This window comes from Galeopterus variegatus, unplaced genomic scaffold (genome assembly GCF_000696425.1).
Source record: "Galeopterus variegatus unplaced genomic scaffold, G_variegatus-3.0.2 Scaffold263, whole genome shotgun sequence".
NCBI classification, from domain to species: domain Eukaryota; kingdom Metazoa; phylum Chordata; class Mammalia; order Dermoptera; family Cynocephalidae; genus Galeopterus; species Galeopterus variegatus.
This window is the reverse complement of record NW_007726374.1, coordinates 213,160-238,123: the sequence shown is the minus strand read 5'-3', so window position 1 is coordinate 238,123 and position 24,964 is coordinate 213,160. Positions and strand designations below refer to the sequence as shown.

The 24,964-nt window shown below is 38.9% G+C and overlaps 1 protein-coding gene across 2 annotated transcripts in view; it reads left to right on the top strand.

Moving 5' to 3' along the window:
• GHR (growth hormone receptor) overlaps window positions 1-24,964 on the top strand; it is a 160,474-nt gene that overhangs the window by 61,512 nt on the left and 73,998 nt on the right. For both annotated transcript variants that reach the window (XM_008566695.1, XM_008566694.1), the window contains exon 2: window positions 14,485-14,550. In XM_008566695.1, coding sequence (XP_008564917.1) covers window positions 14,485-14,550 — 66 coding nt within the window. The remainder of the gene's footprint in view (window positions 1-14,484; window positions 14,551-24,964) is intronic.

Here is a 24,964-nt window from a genome sequence, read left to right as displayed (position 1 = left end):
AACATATACTCAGTGAGTTTTAATTAAAGGAAATTATGTGACTATAAGTTTTAGTATTTCTAGAATATACCTACATGTACCAATGTATTATAAGAAAATGTCTACAGAGGGAAAATAATGTATATTTATTTCCTAGAAGCTTTAGGTAGATTCTAATTATTAGAAATAAGTATTACAAACAGCCCACATTCTGATGACTTCTAGAGCTTTTTAGGAAGTCTTGGTGTCCTCTAACACTGCTGTGTGACTTGTTTATAACATACACTTGAGTCACATTTTCCTATTTGGAGAGATCATCCTAGTGGTAGTAACTATATACAAATAGTTTTCCTTTCATCTTCCTCCTCATCAATCTTTTTAAGAAAAATCACTGTGGAGATCTTTAGTCCCCAGTTCTAGGGGAGGGGTGAAATTTCAGAAATTGTCAGAATGGAGTCAATTATTAGGGAAGTTTTTATGAAGGAGGGGTGTTCTCCAAGGAGTTGAAGATTTTGCTTGGGAAGAGAGGGATAGAAACTCACCAGAAGAGGATAAAGAGCAAAAACTTAAGGAGACAGAAAAGAGGACACAGGCAGATGAGGGCCAGGAAGCTGTCTTGTCTGAAGCATGTGTTTGCATTAACCAGTGATGGGAAAGAAGTCAGAGGGGTAAAGCAGCACTTTCTAAAGAAACATACTGGATGAAGAATTTGAACTTAACCCAGAAAATGAGAGGGAGCCATCTGAGTCCTAAAGCAGAGGCATGGCAGAATGAAAATGATATTTTATGAAGATTAATCTAGCAGGAGTACAAAGAATGGGCAGGGACTCCTACCCAGGGCAGAGATAACAGAAGTCTTTGGAGCAAAGCATGGGTAAAGAAATGAGGCTTCATCAGAGAAGTAAACAGGAAAGAAAGGAAGGGATTAATCTAAGAAACATTGAAAGGAAAGGAAGAGCCAATTGTATGTTCTGACAACTAATAGGACAAGAAGGAATCATAGACAAGTCCAAAATTTTAAGGATAAGAAAATAGTTATGATGTCATTGCTAAGGATAGGGAAAAGATATTAGCTACTCTTTTCAGATTACCAGCTCTTTGTCTTCAAAGATTCTGCTTGTTTTAACAGCCTTTTATGCCTAGTTGAGCAAATTAGCAACCACTCACTTGGTATTAATTTTAAGGAATAATCCTAGGGTTTCCAGAAAAATATTTACAGGCATACCTTCAGAGCACATAGCCTACAACTCTTAAATCTGTTGTAAATAAAGTAACAAGCAGAAAATAAATAAAGCCCTCATTAATACATGGCCAAGGGCTTCATTCATGCATTTATCTATTCAATGAATATTACTGAATTTCTACTCTATGCCAAGAAGTAAACTCTTGCTTTGGAGGCCTTATGTTCTAGTGGGAAGAAGATAGGAAAAGAGACAAAAATACAAACAAATTATGAAAGAACTCAACACAAGGATAAATAAGAGCTATGAGGAAAATAAAACATGGTGATGTCCTAGAAGTGACTGGGATGCCTCTTTTAGATTGTTTGGTCAGACAAAATGTCTCTAGGAGGATGCCATTTGAGCCGAGGACTAAGCCAATCACACACAGTTTGTTCAAGTTAGAGGAGCAGCAAGAGCTGAGGCTGGATAAGCTTGGCATGTTAAAGGGCTGGGGCATAATGAAAAGAAGACATTGGCACAAGAAGTAAGAGAGGTAAGCAGGGGCCATTCTTGGAATGCATCAGTCAGGAACAGGAGCAAGTAACAGGAAGCATAATTCAAACTGACTTAAGATGTAAGAACACTAACTCATTCATGTAATTAGAAAACCAGAGGTGGGACTGGCTTTAGGATTGGCTAAATACAGTGACTCCAAACTCATTTCTCAAAAGTTTTCTTGTCTTTGCCTCCTTAAGGGTATCAGCTTCATCTTTAGGGTCAGAATGGAACAGATGAAGCAAGGAGACTATGTCAAACTGTAGCTTTCTTTTTTTCTTAAATTTTCTAGAAGCCCCCAGCGAGATTCCCTTTAGGCCATATCTTCTTTCTTGAATCACTTCTTTCAGAGGAGAATGACAATATTCTCCATCCAATTATATGTACTCATGGAGCTGGGGGTTAGGTCAGCTTCCCTTGAGGCACATAAGCTAGTTGGGGGAAGAATGGCTGCCTGAACAAAATGAAGATTCTATCAGGATGGAGGAAGGGGTAAAGGCAGTCTGAGTAGGCAACCCACCTTGTTTACTACCTGGGGGATTTTGGTGGCCATAAGGAGTTTGGACTTTACTCTGATTACATGGAAAGCCGTTGGAGAATTTTATACAGTGAAGCAACATGATCTTATTTATGCTTCAAAAAGGTTTAATGTTTTGGTAGTTAATTGAAGGGAGACAAAAGTGGAATCAGGAAGACCAGTTGGGAATCTATATGATAGTCCAGACAAGAGAGGATGGGAGCTTAGGCTACAACATGATCTTATTTATGCTTCAAAAAGGTTTAATGTTTTGGTAGTTAATTGAAGGGAGACAAAAGTGGAAGCAGGAAGACCAGTTGGGAATCTATATGATAGTCCAGACAAGAGAGGATGGGAGCTTAGGCTATAATAATAGCAAAGGAGATGGAGAGAAGTGAATGGGTTGAGATGGAATTGACAACTTGTTGATGGGTTCAATGAGGGGGTAGGAGTTAGGGAAAGTGAAGAGACAAAGATGATCCACACATAGGGTTTTTTTTTTTTTACATAGGTTTTTGACTTGAGTACCTGGGTGGGTGGTGAAACAACTTAGAGATACTGAATAGTTGAAGAGGGAAGGATCTTGTCAGGGATTACTCAAGAGCTCTGTGTTAGGATTGAGATACCTATGGGACATCAAGTGAAGATGCTGCAGAGACTGAGTAGAGTCTGAAGTTCAATGGAGAAGATCAGACTGAAGACAGAAATGTGGAACCATCGACATAAAGATGATGTTTAAAGCCATGACACTTGATGGTCTTCCCCTTGCAGGAATGAAAGTAGATAAGGAAGTGGAAGGAAGAGTTCTGTGACAGTACAATAGTTAGGAGTCAGGCAGAGGAAGAAAAGCCAGTAAAGGAGGCCAAGAAAGAATAATCAGTAAATTAGAGGGAAGCCAAGCAAACTGGGCATCATGGACGCTAAGCAGAGAGCATATTTTTAAAAGGCAGTGGTCTACTGGATCAAATGTATCTGGAAAGTTGGGTAATTTGAGAAATGAGAAGGGATCATTGGATTTTACACGAACGGGTTTAGTGAAGGGGAAGAGTCAGAATCTCAACTGAAGTGAACTCAGAAGAGAAGGGGAAGTTAGGAAGTGGAGACGGCCATTCAGACAAGGACTTAAAAGATCCAGGAATAAGAAAGAAGTTTCTGGGAACATAACTCCTGAGAAGCCAAAAGCAGAGTATACTTTCCAAATGAGATTTTCATCCTTTTTTGATGTTGTTCTTTAAAAAGAGAAATGTCCTGTTGTGGTTTTCATTGAAATGATGGTGGTGGCCCCACTGTTTCTGTCTTCTATAGATCCCATTTCCCTACAAACTCACTCCCTTAAAAAGACACTAGACAATTTAAGTTTTCCAATTTACAGCAAAGGGCTAATATTAGATCAGTTAGAATCTAAATGTTCATACATATTATTTTGGTTGCTCTTCAGTTGTGCTAGTTGCTGCTAGGAAGTTCATTTTACGTGTGTGTGTGTGTGTGTGTGTGTGTGTGTGTGTGTGTGTGTGTGTGTGTGTTTGGGTGTGTTTGGGTGTGTTTGGGTGTAGCATTTGCTGCAGATCCTAACTTGCATTACATAAAGTTCCAGATCTTCCTTTGCCCCATCTACCCAAAGGTGTCTTTGTCAGCCTTTTTAACTTACATCCACCAGAAAGTAGAGCAGTGCAGAAGTTGTGTGGGAGTCTTATCCCTCCCCATCCCCCCTTCACCTCCTGGCCTCAGCACAATAAAAACTCTGTTCAGAACTTGGCTAGCTGCTTCTTTTCCCACATTCGATCAGGGAAAGTTTAAAGCCATACAGTGTCCCTGTCCTGCCAAAAAGCCTATGGGCAGTGTGCCCCTTCAGGCTGACACAAAGACACACTGTGCAAGGCATCTATGGCCACAGCAGTGGCCATATATGGATTATCAATAAGACTTTTGATTTTTTTTCTTTATGTCATATCATCACACATTAAACATGATTCAAGCAAAGAAACAAAACTTATATTCTACACTTTAAGGCTTTTCCTGCCATATAGCTACTTTTCAGTTTAAACATATTTCTTCCATGAAAGTGTCGTAAAACTTTTTTTTCATGCCCAGTATAATTTTCTACTGTAAATAAGGTTGTGTGATTTGACTGGCTGTTCTGACTCTAATTTTAATTGTCCATTTTGAAAACTCTAACCAAAGCTAGATTTAGATTTAAGGTTCAACATCCACAAAGGATGCATCTCACTGGAGCCAAGAACTACACAACTGAAAGGGCAAAGTTCAAAAAAAATAAGCACCAGGTACCTGACTGCCAATGTACGTGTCTGTGGTAGACTGTCACTTTATTCATCTTCATTCACTTTTTGGTAGAGTTTTAATTTTCTACTGCAAAATAGTTTTTGGAACTCATTCCATGTTGGCCATAAAGCAGAGTTTCAACAATTCCTTTTCAAAATTGGCCTCCAGAAAATTAACCTAAAATGTTTGAATCAAGTATTTGAGGGAAGCTGTGTCAAAGTCTTTGGTTTTCTTTTACTACATACAAATGTGACAAATATATCTGTGAAATGTACATGCCTTTCTACTAAGACTCATTATTAACTAATAATAGTTAACAAGAAATATAGTAAATATTAATCAAACTAGTATCTGATATATATTAATTGAAAAGAGAGGTTGCTAGAATAAAAGGCCAGATAGCTGTCATACTACACATGTTTATTAAGGGCCTATTGTGTGCAAGGTTGGAAAGGAGAAAAAGTGGTTCCTACTTTCAAAGGACTTTCAATCTAATTGAGGGGGCAAGAACATAAACACATGTAAAGTAAGGAATGCAAGATACAACATAAGACATAAGTAACTATCAGATGAGTGGCATATATAATAAATACCATTAATTCACATGTGATCATAATCAGAAGCACTTACTATGTACCAGGCATTCTGCTAAACTCTTTATGGGTATGTGCATTGTTTCATTTTCTGAATTATTATTTCTGAATTATCTCTGATCTTCTCTCCATTCTGAAGAAAGGAATGAGAATGGTATTAAGTGAGCAAAGACTTAAAATCAGGAACGAGCCAGATGGTGAGCAAACACATTGGTCTGCGGCTGAGGATCTGTTTAGGGGAATGGAGAGAAATGAACCTTAGAATCTGTGTTAGTCTGTTTACTATCATATCCCAATGCCTAGCATAGTGCCTTGGGCATAATAGGTGCTCAATAAATATGTTTTGAACAAACAAATGGCCCTCTGGTCTGTGTCTATAACCCAGACCAAATACTGCAAGATAAAGGTAATTAAAGAATTAAAGCCACACGCCACATAGCCCTTTACTCCCTCTGCTCCTGCCACAAGGCCTCCTTGCTACTCCTCAAATCCATCTTAAGGCCTATATTCTTGCTTCCTTCTGCCTGGAATGTTTTTCCACAAAATATGTGTCACTTATTACCACACTCTATAATAGGTCTGTAACAGCCGCTCTCCCCACGTCCTACTACTCTACCTTGCTACATGGCACCATATTACATTTCTATTTGCTTACCTGTTTACTATTTACCCCACGCACACTGGAACATGGGTCCAGGAAGGCAGAATTCCATCTGCTCTCTCCTCCATTGTTTCCCAGCATCTAGGACAGTTCCTGGCACATTGTAAGTGCTCACACACAGCAATTGTAACTCAAGGTCACCTTCTCTACCTCTCAAATACCAGCTTCACAAGAGAACAGGAATTTGTTCAAGAAATTTTGGATGGAAATTGACAAGTGAAGCTTGGAAATGAGAGGCAGAGTGGCAGGAGCCCAAACCAACCTGTTTATGAAAGACGTCTTTGCCCAGAAGAAGAAAAACACACCTTAAAACCTCTGCCAGTGGATATGCTTTCTTAGGACACCCTTGTCATGCTGTACTCCTGAAATGCCACCTGGTCTGAACAAGATCTATGAATGTGCCAAAACAACCAACTCCAAGGACTTAAGAGTCATTACTACCAGTTTCAGCCTAGTAAACAAGCAAGAAGTACCACGTATCTCAGTATCAAAAGACCAGCTCACTGCTGTGTGCAAAACCAGGCAACTGCATCCATCCAGGTGACAAAAAGAGAGCAGAGGAAATTAAACAATCTTATTATTTCTTTCTCTCACCAAAAACTAGCAAGGGACTAGAAATCATGAAAACTAGTTAAAATATGCTGGCTTTGCCTCAAGTTTGAGTCTCCCAGAAGGACACTCGTTATGGGGCCTGATGACGTACTTTAGAATCTTCTTTTGTTCAAATCGAGACTCCAGAGACCACAAAATATCTGATAAATTCAAAATAATAATATAACTAAAGTTGTAATGCCAAGAACTCACTGTATTTAAGGAACTGTGCTGATGCTATGGCGGATTGAAAGGAGGATGAGGCATGGTCCTTGCCTTCAAACTTTGAGTTTATCATTCACTGGGCAAGTCAGATAACTAAGATACTAGACAGGGAATAATAAGTGTCATGATCCAAATATTAAAAAAAACAAAATGTGTTGTGGAAGTACAAAGAATGAAGAGGATGAATTCCAACTGGGAGAAATAAAAAATGTTTTATGAAGAAGATACTCAGAGTGACCTTGAAAGGTGGATGGAGTTTGCACAGGCTTGGATGGGAAAAGTCTTGATTTGTAGCATTTGCCAATTTTTGTAGTGTAAATATTCCCACTAAGGCTGATTTTAAGTTAATGATGTGATGTCGCTGAACACAGAGATGGGAAGAGATGCCGGCTCTTGCACACCACCTGTGAGTCACCATCTGAGCTCTGGACTTAATTAAACCAGTCTGGCTCTATTGTTTTTAGTGAGTGAATTCACAGGTTTTTAAAGCATCTGAGACAACATTATAAGGGAAAAGACACTTTTGTCCTTCTCCACACACCTTGGTGTGACTTTCTAATACTCTTTGTCTATCCTTCTGATCTCAGTCATATGCCCCAGACTGGCCTATCCAGGATTGATTTTGGCCCAGTGACAACCTGTGATTCTGTTTGTTCCTTTTATCATTGCTGTGATTAATCTGGGCCCCTGCTATCACATGTGTAGAAGACTCGCTTACTGCCATGGCCTGGTGTTGACACCCCTGCTGTTTTCTATAATGAAAAGCAGCGTTTAGGGTGGCTAGCTGGGCAGGATGTTTCACTGCTTGTGTATCAGTAGGAAGGGAAAGTGGGAGGAATTGCTGGGAAGCTTTGCGCAAGGAAGATGCAGGCCATCTGAGACCCAGCAATCATATTATCTGCTACCCTCAGTTCTTGTAAAAACACCACCACCAATGTGTTCTTCCAAAAGTCACTGCCCCTTTAACTGCCCTTATCATGCAGAGGGCTACAGTCGAAAAGCCAGGCTCTAATATGTCTTTAATTGCAAGTAGATGTCCTCAGTTTGTACATAAGCTTGTATCAGGAGGATGTTTGTAAGAAACTCACCAAACAGATGCACTGCCAGACAGAAAAGGAATATAAAGTCTGAAATTATTTAAAAACATTTACATTTGTCCTTCTAAGCCAAAGATCAGACCTGTGAGAAAAGAAGTTCTTTACTATCTCTCCTTGCACATTGATTCTTGTTTCCTTTAGGCCCAGCTACCCTCAAAATATGTTTATAGCAAAATATGGCTGCTGCAGATTTATTTAAGCATGTGCTTCTTCTCATGACACTGGTTTCTCTTCCAGATTTGTTAAATATGACTTGACAGTAAAGCAGCCTTTTTAGCATTAAAAATTGGTTGAAACCACCAGCATCTTTTCACAGTTCCTTTTTGTTGTTGTTGTTTAAATTATCTTTCTCACGTAATGTGCTCCGTGATTTATTGTTCAAGTATAGAAGAAACACTCCCTTGTGGATACATGGGAAGGTAATACTGTCCATTTGAAAGGCCCAAAGATTTCCTGTTCAGATTTCACAGGCTTCTTTAGAGCTGCCAAGAGTCATAAAATGTATGATATATACTTTAATTCAGGAAAAACTGTGGATGAGAATTCAATTAATCCAGTGAGCCACGAAAAAAAGGAATTTCCAGCTTTGAATTGTCACTGCCCTTGGCCCCGTGGACTTGGTGTGCCAAGGGACAGCCATGAACAAGAAGACAATTGGAGCCCAATGACCCGCTCTATAACATCACCCAACAACAGAGCAAAGTGAGGAGGCCTGGCTGCGAGCATGTCACTCCTCTTACTGCTTTCTCAGGAAATGACCCCTGAGAGGTACTTGTGCCCAAAGCCTGAGCAGCGTGGCCCCATCGATATAACTTCTAGAATGTCTGCAGCATTCAGATAAGTCAATTAGCATGTGCTCTATCAAGTGCCTCCTAATGAGCATCAGCTGTCAGCACGTGGTGGGAGAGTCCTGGAAGCAGATCCCTCTAGGAGCATGTCACTCCTCTTACTGCTTTCTCAGGAAATGACCCCTGGGAGGTACTTGTGCCCAAAGCCTGAGCAGCCTGGCCCCATCGATATAACTTCTAGAATGTCTGCAGCATTCAGATAAGTCAATTAGCATGTGCTCTATCAAGTACCTCCTAATGAGCATCAGCTGTCAGCACGTGGTGGGAGAGTCCTGGAAGCAGATCCCTCTAGAGGGTACAGTGACCCTGACCAGAGCAACAAAGATAGTGAGCAGTTTCTCAAATGTATCTTGTCATCTTGTCATAAGAATCACCTGGCAGGGAGGGGAGCGAGAGGGCAAGGTAAACACACAGATTCCCAGGACCTTGCCCACATCAACTAGGGCTCTGGAGATTGATTCTATAGATCTGAGTCAAGGCCCTAGACTCTCTATGTTTAATAAATGCCACAGTAGGTCCTGATGGTCAGGCAAGTTGGGGAAATAGTGAGGTGGGGTGGAGTCAGAGTCTGGCCCCAGTTCAAATTTGGGCTCTACCATGTGATTGCTGGGTAGCCTTAGACAAGTTGCTTAACTTCTCTGAGCCATAGAATCCCTCATCCGTAAAATGTAACTAATAATAATACACACTTGAGAGAGTTGTTGTGAGGGTAAAATGGAAAAATCCATAAAATGTGCTTAGTACCGTGCTTGGTACATCTTAAGCATACAATAAATGCAAGACATAAATATCACATACACATTATTTATTTTATTTTATTTTATTTTATTTATTTTATTTTATTATTTTATTTTATTTTATTTTTTTGCTTTCCCATTAGTCAGCCCCTTCAGAGGCAGCAGAATGGTCTGGAGCATGACATCAATGTGGCCAATGTGCTTGAACTTGATCCTTATTGTTAGGGCAAATTGTTGGGAGATAAGGACTCTAAACTGAGTACTCTTTGGTGATAATGATCATGATTTGACAGAAAAAAAGAGCAGGAAGGCAAAGGTGGATCTGGAAAAAGGTTTAAAGGTTAAGATCTGAGCAGGGAAAATTTCTGGAATATGGTCAAGGATAGATAGAATTCAAAAAGACAGGATAAGTAGTCAGGCAAACTTGAGATTTCCAAGGGGGGACACTATTTGCTGAGAATAAATTGTTTTTATCTGATTTTCTTTTAGCCCAAAGCCAAAGTTTAGAACATTTGTAATTAACTGCATCTGCCTCATTTATTTAGCAAACTTTATTATTCCACTATGTCCCATACCCTGTGCTCATAACAGAGGTTACAAAGATGAAAGCAGCAATACCCGCCCCAAAGAACTCATTGTGTACCGTGGGGCACAGCCAGATAAGCGATTACGGCAAGGGCTGTAAGAGCAGTATCTGGGGCTGCTGGGTGGAGAGCAATTAAGCTGTCCAAGGCAGAAAACAAAACGTCACAGAAGAAGTCTTGAAATAAAGATTCTATGACAGTTACGACATCCTCATTATTGTCATAACCATAAGCTACCAGTAATAACAATATCCGACATTACTCAATGCTTGTTTTATGCCAGATGCCATGTGAGGCCCTTTACAAGCATCATCATCTGTCATTGCTTAGAATGCTTGCCCTATGCAATACCACCATGCCGTACTTACTTGTGTTTGCACTGTCTATTCAGGGCTAGTCCTAAATGTCACTGCTGCACAACTGGTGAATTATGTTACTTACTAGAACATTGATTCTCCCACTCTTGCTCCCATAATAGTACAGAGGAGAACTGGAATTGACTGCATTTAGTCACAGGCTGAAGCACTGACGTAAGTAGATTTCCATCCCCCACTCTACTGATACCACTTTCCTAGAGTCTCTTAGAGAAACAGAACTCACTGCCTACATAGAACCTGCGCAGGGAGGAACTAAATAGTGGGGGTCTTGCTGGGTTAATGACAGTAGCTGTCCTCAACTGTGCAAAGCCTTAAGCATACAAAGTGTAATGTAAAAGCATTGTTACATTCTTCACAGGAAAACATACGCCCTGCTGTCAAGGTAGTGGCTAGCAATAATAATAATAATAATGACAATAATAGGAACTATGATAAGAATATCCACATTTACCAATCACTTATATTGTAGACTAAATGATTTGCATGTACTAATTGTTTTAAACCTTACGTAGTGTAGATACTATTACTGCCCTCATTTTACAGACAGGAAAAACGAGGTCCAGATATGTGCTTCAATTGGGAAGTTGAATAGCAGGTTGTGCATAGGTAGGGAGCGTTGGATTGCAGTTAGTTCCACTCTGTTCGGGCACTGTTCTTGGGCAAGCCCAACATGAGGAACTCCACTTCAGAGCCTGCCAAATCAATAGTTTCCCAGTGTTTGCAGAATCAAAATTAAGTTCTTTGGCAAGGTCCTCTCCAGTGTGCCCCTTGACTCTTCCCCAACTCAGCACATCCTGGCTCAGGTGTGCTCCATCTGCTCCTGTCATATCACAGCTCTTTATGTACCTGGGCTGTGTCTTACCTCAGTGCCTTTGTGCAATGTTGGCCTGAACTGCCCTTTTCCTTCCTCTTCATTACTGGTTTATCCCAAATTTAGCACCTGTCTCAAGGAGTCACCTTCCCCAGGAAGCTTATCCAGATTCGTTAAGGGCCACTCCAGTTTTCCTCCAATTCTTGACTTTCTTTTATATTTTATAAATCTCTGAATAGAAGACTGTGGACTCACTGAGGCCAGGGGCTGCAGCTTGTTCATTTTATAACCCCAGCATTTAAAAGCCTCTATAGATGTATTTACTGATCTGTAGGAAATAGTTAATGGAATCCTGCAGATGATAACTAAGGCCACAGTTATTATGGCTTCACTAATTTTTGTTGCTATTGGAGTTGTGATTCTCTGTTTATTGTCTTCCTTTATTTGTTTTTCCTCACTGCTCAGCACTTTTAGACATTAAGTACATGGCTTTAACACTAATCAAAATTGATGACTGTGTGACACCTCCATTTTCTATGACAGCACACTTTTGTTCATTGTGCTTTACTTTTGTAATGCGCACCCTCTCAACACCGCCGTAAATCTGTGGTCTTTTCACAAGGATGCCATTTGTTCCTCATATGTCTTAATTCATCACATTTGTGGAAACTGTTCACTAAGACATTTTGCTTGATGAAAATGTCTCTAAATGCACCATAAAGGGGAAAGCACCAGATGTCTGTTTGCAAGTAAAGCACAATCCTGGTTTATGAAGGGCTCCCCAAGCATTTCCAGGCCTGAGGTTTAGCTCTGCACTCTCCTTGGGGTCTCATAACTGGCCCCCACATTCCATTTCAGCCATCATTCTGGAAACACTCATCAACTTTACTGCTGATCTAAGGCCTGGAAACTGTCATCTGTTACTTTCCTCAGATTTGAGCTGAAAATTGAGAAAAACTTGCTGAATAATTTTGATCAAAATAATGTGTGTGTGTGTGTGTGTGCCATCCCGTGATTAACTTATCTTTAATCATTTTATTATGGAATGATTGACATATAAAATGCTGTACATATTTGATATATAAAACTTTGAGTTTGAAGATAACTATGCATGTTGGTGATCAGCTTAACCTTCAGCCCCTCTCCCCTCCCTGGATGTTTGGGGAGGTGAGGTTGAGAAGTCCCAACCCTCTAATTATGCCTTGATCTTTCCTGTCCATCCTCAGACTCTCCAAGAGTCCCCAGATGTCAGTCAACTCATAGTATGCAAGAAGACAGGATTTTAGGAGCTGTATGGTATTCCAAGAAATAGGAGAAAGACCAAATATATATTTCACGATATCACAGGTAGCTTCACTGGCTTTGAGGTAAAACTCAGTTTTTGTTGTGGGCCCAGGCCATGCTGCCCATATAAGAATAACCCAGAGGTAACAAGATCCAATGTGGGGAATCCTGGAGAAACACCCTTATCCAACAAGCCCAGACAACAATTGTGTACTTATATAGCTGAGATGCTTTCAAAGCAACCCAATGTAATACTTCAAGGTGGAATGACAAATATATTAGTCATTTCCCCTTTTTTCCTGTTTTGTGTGCAACCTATTACTAGTGTCAATCAAATTATAACTGCTTTTATAATAGATTACTTATTGCCTATCTTATATCATAAAGCTCTGTGTCTCTCGTCCACGTTTTACTTCCCTCATTTCTTTTGGGGGTGGGGGTTTGAAGTCTTTTTATTAATTTTTTATTTTATTGGTTATGAATATTCATGAGATACAAAGCTGATTGTCACCCCTCGTGCCCGAGATGTGAAGGCCAGATTCATACTGGCAATATGCCCATTACCACAAATTGCATTTGTACCCTATGTCCCACACCCAATTATCCACAACCTCCCTCCCCTTCCCCATTTCTCCCCCACTCCACTTTGTAACCCAAGATATGTTCTCTCCCTCTGCAAGTCCAATGCACTACTGTGGTCTTTCTCTCCTTCCTTCTTTCTCTCTTAGCTCCCACTTATGAGTGAGCACATGCAGTATTTATCCCTCTGTGCTTTGCTTATTTCACTCAACATAAGATTCCCCAGGGTCATCCGTGTTGTTGCAAATGGGAGAATTTCATTCTTTTTTATGGCAGAGTACTATTCCATGATGTATATATACCACAATTTCCTTATCCAATCATCCACCGATGGACATTTAGGTTGGTTCCATGTCTTGGCTATTGTAAACAGAGCTGCAATGAACATGGGAGTACAGGTATCCCTTCGACATGATGATTTCCATTCTTCTGGGTATATACCCAGAAGTGGGATTGCAGGATTGTATGGAAGATCTATCTGTAGTTGTTTGAGAAACCTCCATACTGTTTTCCATAGTGGTTGTACTAATTTACAGTCCCACCAACAGTGCAGGAGCGTTCCCTTCTCTCCACACCCGTGCCAGCATTTGTTATTCACCATCTTTTTGATTTTAGCCAGTCTAACTGGGGTGAGGTGGTATCTGAATGTAGTTTCAATTTGCATTTCCCTGATGACTAGTGATGTTGAGCATTTCTCCACGTACCTGTTGTCCATTTGTATGTCTTCCTTTGAAAAATGTCTATGCAGCTCCTTTGCCCATTTTTTAATTGGGTTATTTGTTCTTTTACTGTGTAATTGCTTGTGTTCCTTGTGTATTATGGGTATTAATCCCTTGTCAGATGCATAGTTAACAAAAATTTTCTCCCACTCGGTAGGTTGTCATTTCACTCTCTTGATTGTTTACTTTGCTGCACAGAAGCTTTTTAGTTTGATATAGTCCCACTTGTTTACTTTTTCTTTTGCTGCTTCTGCTTTTGGGCTCATGTTCATAAAGTCTGTGCCCAGACCTAGTTGCTGAAGTGTTTCACCTATATTTTCCCTTAGTAATTGTACAGTTTTAGGTCTTATACTTAAGTTTTTAATCCATTTGGAGTTGATTTTAGTATGTGGTGAGAGGTACATATCTAGTTTTGTTCTTCTGCATATGGATATCCAGTTTTCCCAGCACCACTTGTTGAAGAGGCAGTCTTTTCCTCAATGTAGATTTTCTAAAGATTGCTCACATGTTTATTTCTAAAAATAAATTCTTTGACTGAACTGGTTTTTATACTGTTTTTTAAAAAATGAATTTGTATTCTTCCTTGTTTTCACAAGCAAGGCTCAAGTTTGGACTCAAATGATATAGAAAGGCTTTTTTTTTTTTTTTTTTCATTATTCCCTACTGTGTCTTGGCATGAGATCAAAGGTAACTAAAACCAGGTTTCCATTTGCTCTGACTTTTATGGTTCTTTTTAGTGGGTAAGGGCAATTTTAACTTAAAAGGGCGGGTGTATTGTGAGGTGACAGGGTCATATTTTATCATTTGAAAATGATGCTGTACAAAGGTCATATCTGATATTTTTTACAGGGATGACTAATGGTTTTCTTCTCTTTCTGTTCCAGCCGCACCAGCTAGCCTTGCCAGAGCGTCCCAGAGTCTGCAAAGAGTTAATTCAGGCCTATGGACAAGTAAGAATTTTAGTCATTTTACTGCCTTCAGTGATGTGTTCCATGTTTTAATATAATTAAACTACTATCTTTTCTCTATTTTATTTGGGATATTGATAATTGGAAGAGTGACTGAATTGAAATTTTACAAGCAAGCAAAATATTTATACTTTAGGATTTATTTTTCAACTTCTCTAAAAGGCTTACTTCTTTATCTTTCTTTTTTGTTTATGCTTGGAGGTTAAGCAAGGCCAAATTCATGAAGGAGGAAAAAAAAGGAAATGATTTATCATGGATCAAAAATTATTTACTGAATTTAGGAAACTGCCTCTTTTTACAAATCCTTTTTAAGATTATTTTTATTATTATTTTGAAGCATTTATCTAATGATTACATTGGTAGAAGGTTAGAGTTGTCTGTCTAACCAAATTTCCTTGGCTTCAAAACTCTGCCTTTGAGTAAACTATCTTTTCTCTTTAAAATGACCTTACACATCACTCCCTTGCCCTTTGATAGTCTTCTCTTCATCCATGAGATTGAACTCAAACATAGACTATGTGGGGAAGCTTCTCCAAATCCTCTAGGCCCAAACAGCTTTTCTGCTTTCTGTGCATCCATGGAACTTTGTCCATTGCTCCATGACACCATTTTCCTCCTAACATTTTAGTGTATTTGTCAGCACTGCACACAGAACACAGGGGATGGTGTGAGCTGCATAACTGAATTAATTATATTGAACTTTAAGGCAAAACGCACATTTTTGCATATATGCTAGAGTCCACATTATGCAATAAAGGAAGGTAGATGGTATACCTAATTGAGTTTAAGCTACTTCTTTTTTGGTTGGTAATTCTGGTGTCATAAAACCATAATTTGGATTTTATGACTAAATTGCAGAGTAAATTTCTAATGTGAGATTTAAACATCATTTTCTTGGAGGTAACCCAAAGGGAGGGTTGGTGCTTTTTTTAACAACTGTCATCCACTCCTCAGTTGTGCCAGACCACAAACCCTTTGCAACCCTCCTGTTTTAGAAGCATCTGACATGTTAATCTCCCTAATTAACACTAGGGGTTATAAAAGGGGTGGCTGTTGAGTTGTGTTTGAGTTGTCCCAGCCAGTAGTTTCTGAAGCGTTCATTCAACAGATGATGTGACCTATTGTTACTTTCCGTAAGGAAATGAGAAGGAGTCAGTTAAGAAAGTTTTACTAATGGTGCATACTTCACGTTAGAACCGTCCTCCACACACAAGCGTAGTACATTGCTCTCCGCTTTTCCCTAAAGTGGTAGGTAGTATGATTTCTCTAAGCCATTTCCTTTGTCAGATCACAGGGTCTGAGGACCCTAAATATTGTGCCTTTTTGAAATATAACCTCAATTTATGGTGGATGTGTTGAATAACTTCCTCCCAGTCATTTGTGGTAAGTTGATTTCCTGTCTTTGTGATACATAAGACAACTCGTTGATTATCATTCACATGTGGTAAACCACATAGACACTGGCCCCCCCACACAAGGAAAGATCCTATCCTTCCAGCTTCTCCTTATTAAAAGTCACCCATCTTCTGCCCCAGGAGTGATGGGACAAAGTAGCCCATGTCAGTGGATATATCAGTATCAATGGGCCCACACAAGGAAAGATCCTATCCTTCCAGCTTCTCCTTATTAAAAGTCACCCATCCTCTGCCCCAGGAGTGATGGGACAAAGTAGCCCATGTCAGTGGATATATCAGTATCAATGGGCACCCGCCATGGTGCACACACTTGAACACGTGGCCACCTTTATCATCACAAGTATCTCATTCAGATGTGACAGACCCAGGTGTTCACATCACCATGCTGTGCTGCTGTGTACATTGTCACTGGATCATAAACACTTAACTCTCTCCTATGCACCCAGCTTTTAGCTCTGCACCCTGAGAGAGAAAGAGTAAGATATTACTCTTGACATCAAGAACCTCCTGACAGCAAGGAGCTCACATAGGTTTACATGAAAAGCTAGCATTCAACATGAAATGTCCTGAGAATACAGTTACAATTTACACGTTTCTTATGTATACTTTTCTAAATTTTCAGATTCAAAACAAAACCTCATGAAAGAAAAATAAAATAAAAACCCTCTCAGGACAAGTCCTAGATAGAAGTGACCAAACATAAATGAAATAAACGCCACCACCTTTCTCCAGGCCACCTCTACTTTATATTTAGGCTACTGGAATAACCCTTTAGTAGCTGTGTACCTCCTCTCTCTTTCCACCCTCTTCCCCATCTCTTCTTCTTTAGATCCGTCTTCCTCTGCCGATAATTTTCTCATGCACTAGGTATACTTAGAGCTCTCCCCACTACCTGAATGTTAAACTGCAGACCTTTCCCAAGACACTGAAAACCACCATGCATGATGTCACCCTAGCTTTTAAGTCTAGACTACTTACTATTCCCCAGACGCACTGTGCTTTTCCTCCTCTGGGACATTGCTGATGTCATCCCATCTTCCAGAACTATCCTCCTTCCATCCCACCCTGCATTTCTGTAAATATAAATTCTGCCCCAAATTTAAGGTTCAAACATTGATACCCTCAGCGGGAAGCAATTCCTCCCTTTTCCAGGCTTGTTTGTGAGAGAGGTCATGATATTCCATACCACTTGTATTAGTCTGCTAGGACTGCCACAACAAAGTACCACCACAGACTGGGTGTCTTAAACAACCGAAATTTACTTTCTCAGAGTTCTCAGATCAAGGAGTTGAGAGCATTAGTTTCTTCTGAAGCCTCTCTCCTTGTATCTTCAATGGTCTTTCCTCTGTAACTGTCTGTAACTTATTCTACTCTTTGTACAAGGACACTAGTCATATTGAATTAAGGTTCATCCTAATGACTACATTTTACTTAATTACCTCTGTAAAGACCTTCTCTCTAAATATAGTCAAATTCTGATGTACTAGGGGTTAGAACATCAACATATGAATTTTGGGGAGGATACAATTCAGCCCATAATGCCACTCTTAAGGAATATATTCAATGCTGCCTTGGAGTATAGACATTTGCATATATCTTATCTCCCTATTTGGATTATTCAGAGTAGTAAATACTCATAGTACCTCAAAGGGTACTTGAACATAATTAGTAATAAATGATGTTGCAAATAAATGAATTAAATGGAAGAATCCTTAATAACACCCTGATTACCCTTCATACTTTGCAATTCCCACCAGCACCCTTTATTACTATGAAGCTTCTCGGCTGCCTGGGGCCATTCATAGAGGATCAGATCTCCCTTTCTGTGTTAATTACACATTATCACCTTAAGTGTTCATTGCTGAAGGGACTCGTAGGAATCAAATGGTTCATTCTCATAGAACATCTTTATTACAGGCAAAGGACATAGTATAGCAATAGTAAAAAGGTAATATGCATTGGCTGGGGTCTCAATATCTCAGTACACAGCATTTTGTTTTCCCACTGCTGGGTCACACATTATCCACCTTGTCTCCAGGTCTGGAACCACTACCCATGTGCCTGCCAAGCACTTTGATATCATAAAGTCCAAATTCTGCCCATGGTGGGTCTCCTATAGTGAGCTGGTCATGTAGGCACAGTCTAGCTATGTGGCCAGCTTAACCATCAGACCCCCAGCCCCCAGGTTCCACCAAAACTAGATACAAGTCATAAATCCAATTATATTACTAAGCAACATTGACAGGTAGATGAATCCTGTCCTGAGACAACTCACAGATCCATACCTACAGAACATCATTTATCTTCAGTTAAATAACCTCAGCAAAGCATCAGTAGCTCTGCAGAGAAGCATAGGGTCAAACCAGATCAGCTAAAATTAACCCATGCTATGAACCACCTAAAGAATCACCCCTTGCTGTCTGTCATCCTCTCTTCCTTCTCTTACTCACCAAAAACTATCTGTCCATTTTCTGAGCCCTCAGGGCTTTGCTCTCTGCTGATGAAAGGGCCAATCCATGTGAATGGGTGTTTCTGTGTTAATGAACACAAGCTAACAAACCTTCCACAGAGTAGATTCTTAAGAAATATTTTCTGGAAAAAGCTGTCTTTGGTTAGCAACCTCATGAGGACCTTTCAGCTTACACACATGGATACTGACATACACCTCTTCTGCAAAGGCCAGCCCAGGGTGAGTAGAGAAGCAAAACACACACTTAAGTAAGAAGGATGCAGAAGGAGTTTACAGTTTAAAGAAATACATCTACATCTTTGTTATATATTAAAGAAGTAATGCTATAAATTTATCATGAAGAAATTTTCTTTTTGTTCCTGGAGAGAATGATAAGGATGATTAAAATCTCCTACAGAAAAACAAAACATTTTTAGTATTCTCAAATAAAGCAGATGCACAGCTAGGGTGCTGTGGTTCCACATTCTTTGTGCTTTTTCAATAATTGTATTTCTCTCTCATGATTAATTATTGGCAGAGGATCTGATGAACATTTGGGCCAAATATATAGGACCTTATTAAATATATATAGAGAGAATTTTTTAGATAATTGCACATCTTTCTGAGGGAGAGTTTTTTCATTTTTAGAAGTCATTCCTTTTCACTGACTTTTTCACATAGTAGTATAAAAGTGTAAATTTTGCGACCAATAACATTTTACTTCAAAATAAAATGAATATGCAACCGGAGCAAAATATTCAAATTTCATTAACTGCCCCTAGCAGCATAAATTAGTCTAGGATTTTCTGAAAATATGTATCTGAACATAAAAATTAATGACTGAGGTGAGAGTTAAGTTTTTAAAGGATTCTAAAAGATTATCATATTAGATGGGCTCAGCAAATGAATGGCTTAAATTTTTTAGAAGTCCACAAATAACTTGCTTCACAATTGTGAGATACTTTCATTTTTCAATACATTTTCATGAGACAAAAATTCAACATTGTAACTTCATCTTGCTTATTTAGGTCCTAATACACTTTCAGCTGGACTCTGGTCTCAGCCTCCTGATTTTTCATCCTATCTCCTACTTTTCCCTATTTTAAGCCTCTCTATTCTCTGCTTTCAGATTAATTCTTCCTGCCTACCTCTGATCCAGGGATTCCTCTGCCCAATAATTTTCAGTAGCTCCCCATTGTTTTCCAAATTCCAAATAAGCTTATCTCACAGGCATTCAAGAAATTCTACAACAGTGACCTTTTGTACTTTTCTAGCCTTATCTCCCTTGTGTCCTTTGTACCCCATATTTATGTTTCCTGCATTCTTACTTCATTATATCTGTTCATATTCACCCCCTTCATCAGAAATTCCCTTCTTTTCCTCCCAATCTGAAATAATCCTTCATAGATTTTTGTCCTTTAAGTCATATTTCAAACATCATTTTATCCACAAAGCTTTTTCCCAGTCCTTGGAATCTCTGTAGCCCTCTCTTTTTCCCTCTCAAGCAGAGATCATACAGCACAGTGGTTTAAGAACTCAGCCTCTGGAGCAAGACAGCTTTAGTTTAAGTTCTAGTTCTAATGCTTACCTCCTGTGTGATCTTGCCTAAGTTTCATAACTTCTCTGGGCCTTAGCTTTTTTTTAATCTCTAAGATAGAGAAGCTAATAGTACCTACCTCATGAAGTTGTTGTGGGAATTACAATTGTTAATATATTTAAAGTAGTTAGAAAAGTATTTGGCCCTACAATAAGCTTACATGGTATTTCCTGTATTCTCTCATGTTTCTTATCTTATTCCAAAGTGAATGTGAAATTGCCCATACTCAACTCTATTCTGGACCATAAAATCTTTATGTCATTTGGTTCCTAATGTAGACTTCTGTGTGCTTTTATCCTCTCTTAATTAACTATACTATCCTTAAGAATAGGGACTATGTCTTATACATCCTTGTATATACTACAGTACCTGGTAGGTACCTTGCACATGCTGAGTGTTTATTGAATGCTTGTTGAATTTTACACTCAAAGATGCAAAATAGAAGCCAGGCTCTTCCCAATATCTTAAGTACTTTTTGGCTACCACAGAGCTTCCTCCATGCTCTTCAGCAGCCATCTATGAAAAGGGAGGGACAAAGATATACCAGAGAAGAAATTTTTCTTGTCCATGGCTGAGTATAAATATTTACAGTCTTTTGCAAAAGCCTTCCACAGAATCTTAACTTCAGATCATGGAATTAGTGTCATGGTCTGTTCTTGGGGTACATTACAGGACATCTCTCAGGTATCACTGTGGTATCCTGTTGGCACTTCAGCTGCCAAGGGAATATTAAGTAGCCCTACTACTGCCCGTGGCCCATCACTACCCCCATAAGGGCTGAGCAAACATCTCAGCTTTAAGCATTCTTTTTCATCAGATATTTTCAACTTTAAGGGCTTACTAGCTGACAATGCAGCTAACATAAGTACAACATAAGGGAAGTGTGTCCTTGCAGGTATGGTATCTTAGGATGAATATGCATTTATTTGTTACAAAGAACTTGAACTTTAGCCATACATTAAAGAGTAGCACTGACACTGGGTTCTGACATTGAAGTTGACATTGAATTCTTGACAGTCTACTTGTTTATAAACAATTCAGTAAACAATTCACTAAGTAAACATGGATTCTTGTGATCCCTTTTAAGGACACTGTTTATGTTGGCTCTTTTGTACCCAAACTTTTGGTAAGCCTTTTCTGACTCATATACAGCATTAATCCCCAGATATCGCCAGACATCCTAGGGGCACAGTTTATCTGCCTTCCTTGCTTCTCTGAAACAGGAGGAAGGCAGGTAGAATGACCCACTTTATACAAAAAGAAATGGAGGCAGAGAAAATAGCTGGCTTAAGTCTCTGAACAGATCAAGAGAGTAAAGATGATCTTACCCACAGTTTATCTGCCTTCCTTGCTTCTCTGAAACAGGAGGAAGGCAGGTAGAATGACCCACTTTATACAAAAAGAAATGCAGGCAGAGAAAATAGCTGGCTTAAGTCTCTGAACAGATCAAGAGAGTAAAGATGATCTTACCAGTGCAATGTGTTGTATCTGTCCCTAGATAAGCAAAATAAAATGTAGATAATGCATTTATATAGATAGATAAGGCAAAGAGCAGTATTGACTTATCTCAAGATACAGACTTTGCAGTGACTCTTGTCTAGCCTGAAATACCCAGATAATGACTGCCATTAGTTTCACATGTTAGTGCTTTTGCTTTCACATGTAGTTGTTGGGATATAAGGATTCTTTGTAAGATAATCATTAGGTCTTAACTTTTTTATCCTTCTTTAACTCCCAGCAACTTGCTGAGCCATAGTCAGTGGTAAGTATATATTTACCACTTAGTTTACAAGAGACCTGTTCCTCTCTATGCATATGCTTGGGCCACTGTTAGTGAAACCTCATGGAGGTCCCTTCTGGTTGTAAACGTATATCACGATCTTCAATTTCTTTTGGAACTAAAATAATAAGAAAATAGTTGGAAATCTGTTTGTGGGCATAGACTTCTAAAATCCTTCATTTTAGAAGTCTGTAAAAAATTTTTAAGAAGCCTGAGAAGGATGATTAAGCATCACCCAAAAATTCCGGTGTTCACATGTGTACACTGTATACCAATTCCTAGCGTGGTTTCTTTGCCAAAACATAACACACATTTTTCAAAGATGAAATCCAAGGCAAACATTTTTTCACCCTGGGTGACCCCTGCAGGAAACACTTTAGTGACTCTGGAAAGTTAATGCACACCAGAGTTGTGACTTTTGAGTTCTTCTAACTTGCAGCCTGTTAATTTTCTGCTTAGTTCCATAGCTTCAAAACAAACTCTTGAATCACTGCTCACAGGAGAGTCCTAGCATGTACATATAAGAGCCTCTCACCACAAGAAGACTCCTGAATCTGTCATTCCAGAAAGGCCCTTTGTCCACGTGAGCTGCTACGTGTGATGAACAGGTCTTTCAGATATATACACTTGTGCACTGAGAAAAAAATCTTGAATTTATTATTTAAGTGTGCCCTGGTAATACAAATTAATTTATAAACTGAGAAAGCAAACCTACACATCACATTTTTTAAAAGATTTATGGTTTTAACAAAGAGTTCAAGCATAGGTACCATTAAAGAGTACTTCAAGTAACAGTGTGCCTCATAGCAAATACATGCAGTGTGAGATAATATATATTTAAACCAAAAAGAACTCAAGCGGTGATTATTTACTAAATAAACAATTTATCACTTAGAAAAGAGGTTATATGACTTTCAAAGGGCTTTTAAAAATATGATATGATGTATAGGAAATTTATTTTCATATAATTCACAATATGTGGTACCAAATAAGCTACCTCGGTTTTGTTTTGTTTTTGTTTTTCTTTCTTTAGATCAACAAATATTTAAACCAGGGGTTGTCAAACTGGCCTTCAGATCAGATGCTTGTTTTTGTCCATAAAGTTTTATTGGAACACAGTCATGACTATTTGTTTCAAATTGTCTATGGCTGCTTTGAGGGTGCAATCGCAGAGTTGAATACCTAAGAAATAGACCATAGGTCCACAAACCTAAACGATTTGCTGTCTGGCCCTTTAAAAAAAAGTATGCAGACTCCTGTTTTAAACAGAAAAGCCATTATTTCTATTATACAGTATTTTGTAGAACTAATCACCAAGTTTGTACTTGTTGCTATCTTTTCGTCTCCTGTAGCAAATTGTCTTCAATTGGTGACTGGTATTAATGAGAATACAGAATTCACTTTACAAGTTTACTTCATAGTCAACTCTTCTGAAAGAAGCTGTATCTGCTAAATCAGTGTGGACATATGCATTCATTATTATTACTAAAGATACTTTATCAGATGAAAGCTGGATACTTGTAAATGCTTGGTGGTGATGGATGTAATAGACAATCATTTGCAACTGGACTGTGTGAGATGTGTCATCATTCATGTAATATTTATCTCATGAAGAGGCACTGTAACATGCAGTTTGAGGGCAAACTTGACTTTGCACGTTTTAGATCTCCTGTAAACTGACTGCTACCACTGAATTCATGCTGAAAGATAAAGACAAAAGACTCTTGCTGTAGGAACCCATGTACTATAAATGACTCGTAAACCTGAAACTTCACTCCATCATAATAGATATATTTTCAAAGGCTATTCGTGAGTCCTTGAGATATTCTCAAATGTCATTCAGGTCTTTTCTGCTGCAGTTATCTTAGGATTTTTCATGTGCCATGGAAAAGCAGTCTTTAACTTTTCTCTTTTCTCTCTTAATGTTCCTTAATAAATAGAATTTTAAAATCCCAAATTTGAATTACTATGAAAGCAAATATTTGTAGAGATCCCATCTGTGCTCTGTGTTGTCAGCACATATGGCTTTGTACACCTGCCACCATGAAGCTCTGCCAGGCAAATGCCACAGGTGTCCTCAGAGAAAGAGAAAAACACCTGATACCATCCTAACTATAATTGAAGTTCTTCTTTCTGTGAATTCCAAAATCTTCTGAAGTAATGAATCTTTTGCATTGAGCCACAAGCGGCTTTTGCATACATGATATTTTTTCTTTCTAGATTGTTCTAGAGAGTTATTTGAGAGTAGGGACTGAATCTTCCTCATCTTTATATGCTCTGCTTCCCTCCTCATGATTTGTTCAGGGCTTCGTACCAAATGACAGCTTAGTAACATTTGTTAAATGAATATCATACTGAGTTCCAGGAATTACATGAGAACAAATGGAGAAGAGAAATGGAGGGAGAGGTGTTAGCATAGACTTCATGGTGTTTCGGTTTGGCATTATTCCCCAATGCTAAGACTAGCACAAATAAGAAACATAACTGTTTTCTGAAATCTGAGAGCAGTAGATGCATTTCCTCTTCTGCCGTTTTTCTTTCTCATGGAGGAAAAGCAACAAGAAGGACCTACAAAAGTCTTGGAAGTATTTGTTCCTGTAGACAGTAGTGAGTGTGGCAAACTCTGTTATTGGTTTTAATTGATCCCACAGGCTGTGACGAGGACATTGGGATTTGCAAAGCTGGAGCCCATGAGTTGTGTCGTATGTATGCACCCAGCATACTGCTAATATGCCACAAGCTTCAATTTATCTATCTACAAATGGAGATATTAGCAGCTATCTCAAAGTGTCATATGAGGAGCAAATAGGTACATAGAAAAGTTGCTGGGAAAAAGTAGGTATAAGATAAATGTGAGTTATTTTATTATTTTTACTACTGCTGCTGCTGATGCTACTACTACTATTACTACTCCTGAGAGAATATTAATTGCCTGGGTCACTGGCAGCACCCTACCTACCCCTTAACTGCACTCACTAAAGCTTATCTCCTATTTAAGTTCATGTATTTTTTTTGGAAAGGTAAGAAAGAACCTATATCTAGTATAGCACATCTCCTATTTGAGTAGCTTATTTTTCAAGGAAATAAAATTTTCACAGACCTCAAAGAATGCCTGTAAAACCCAGTTTGGGGGAAAAATTAATTAAAAATAAATT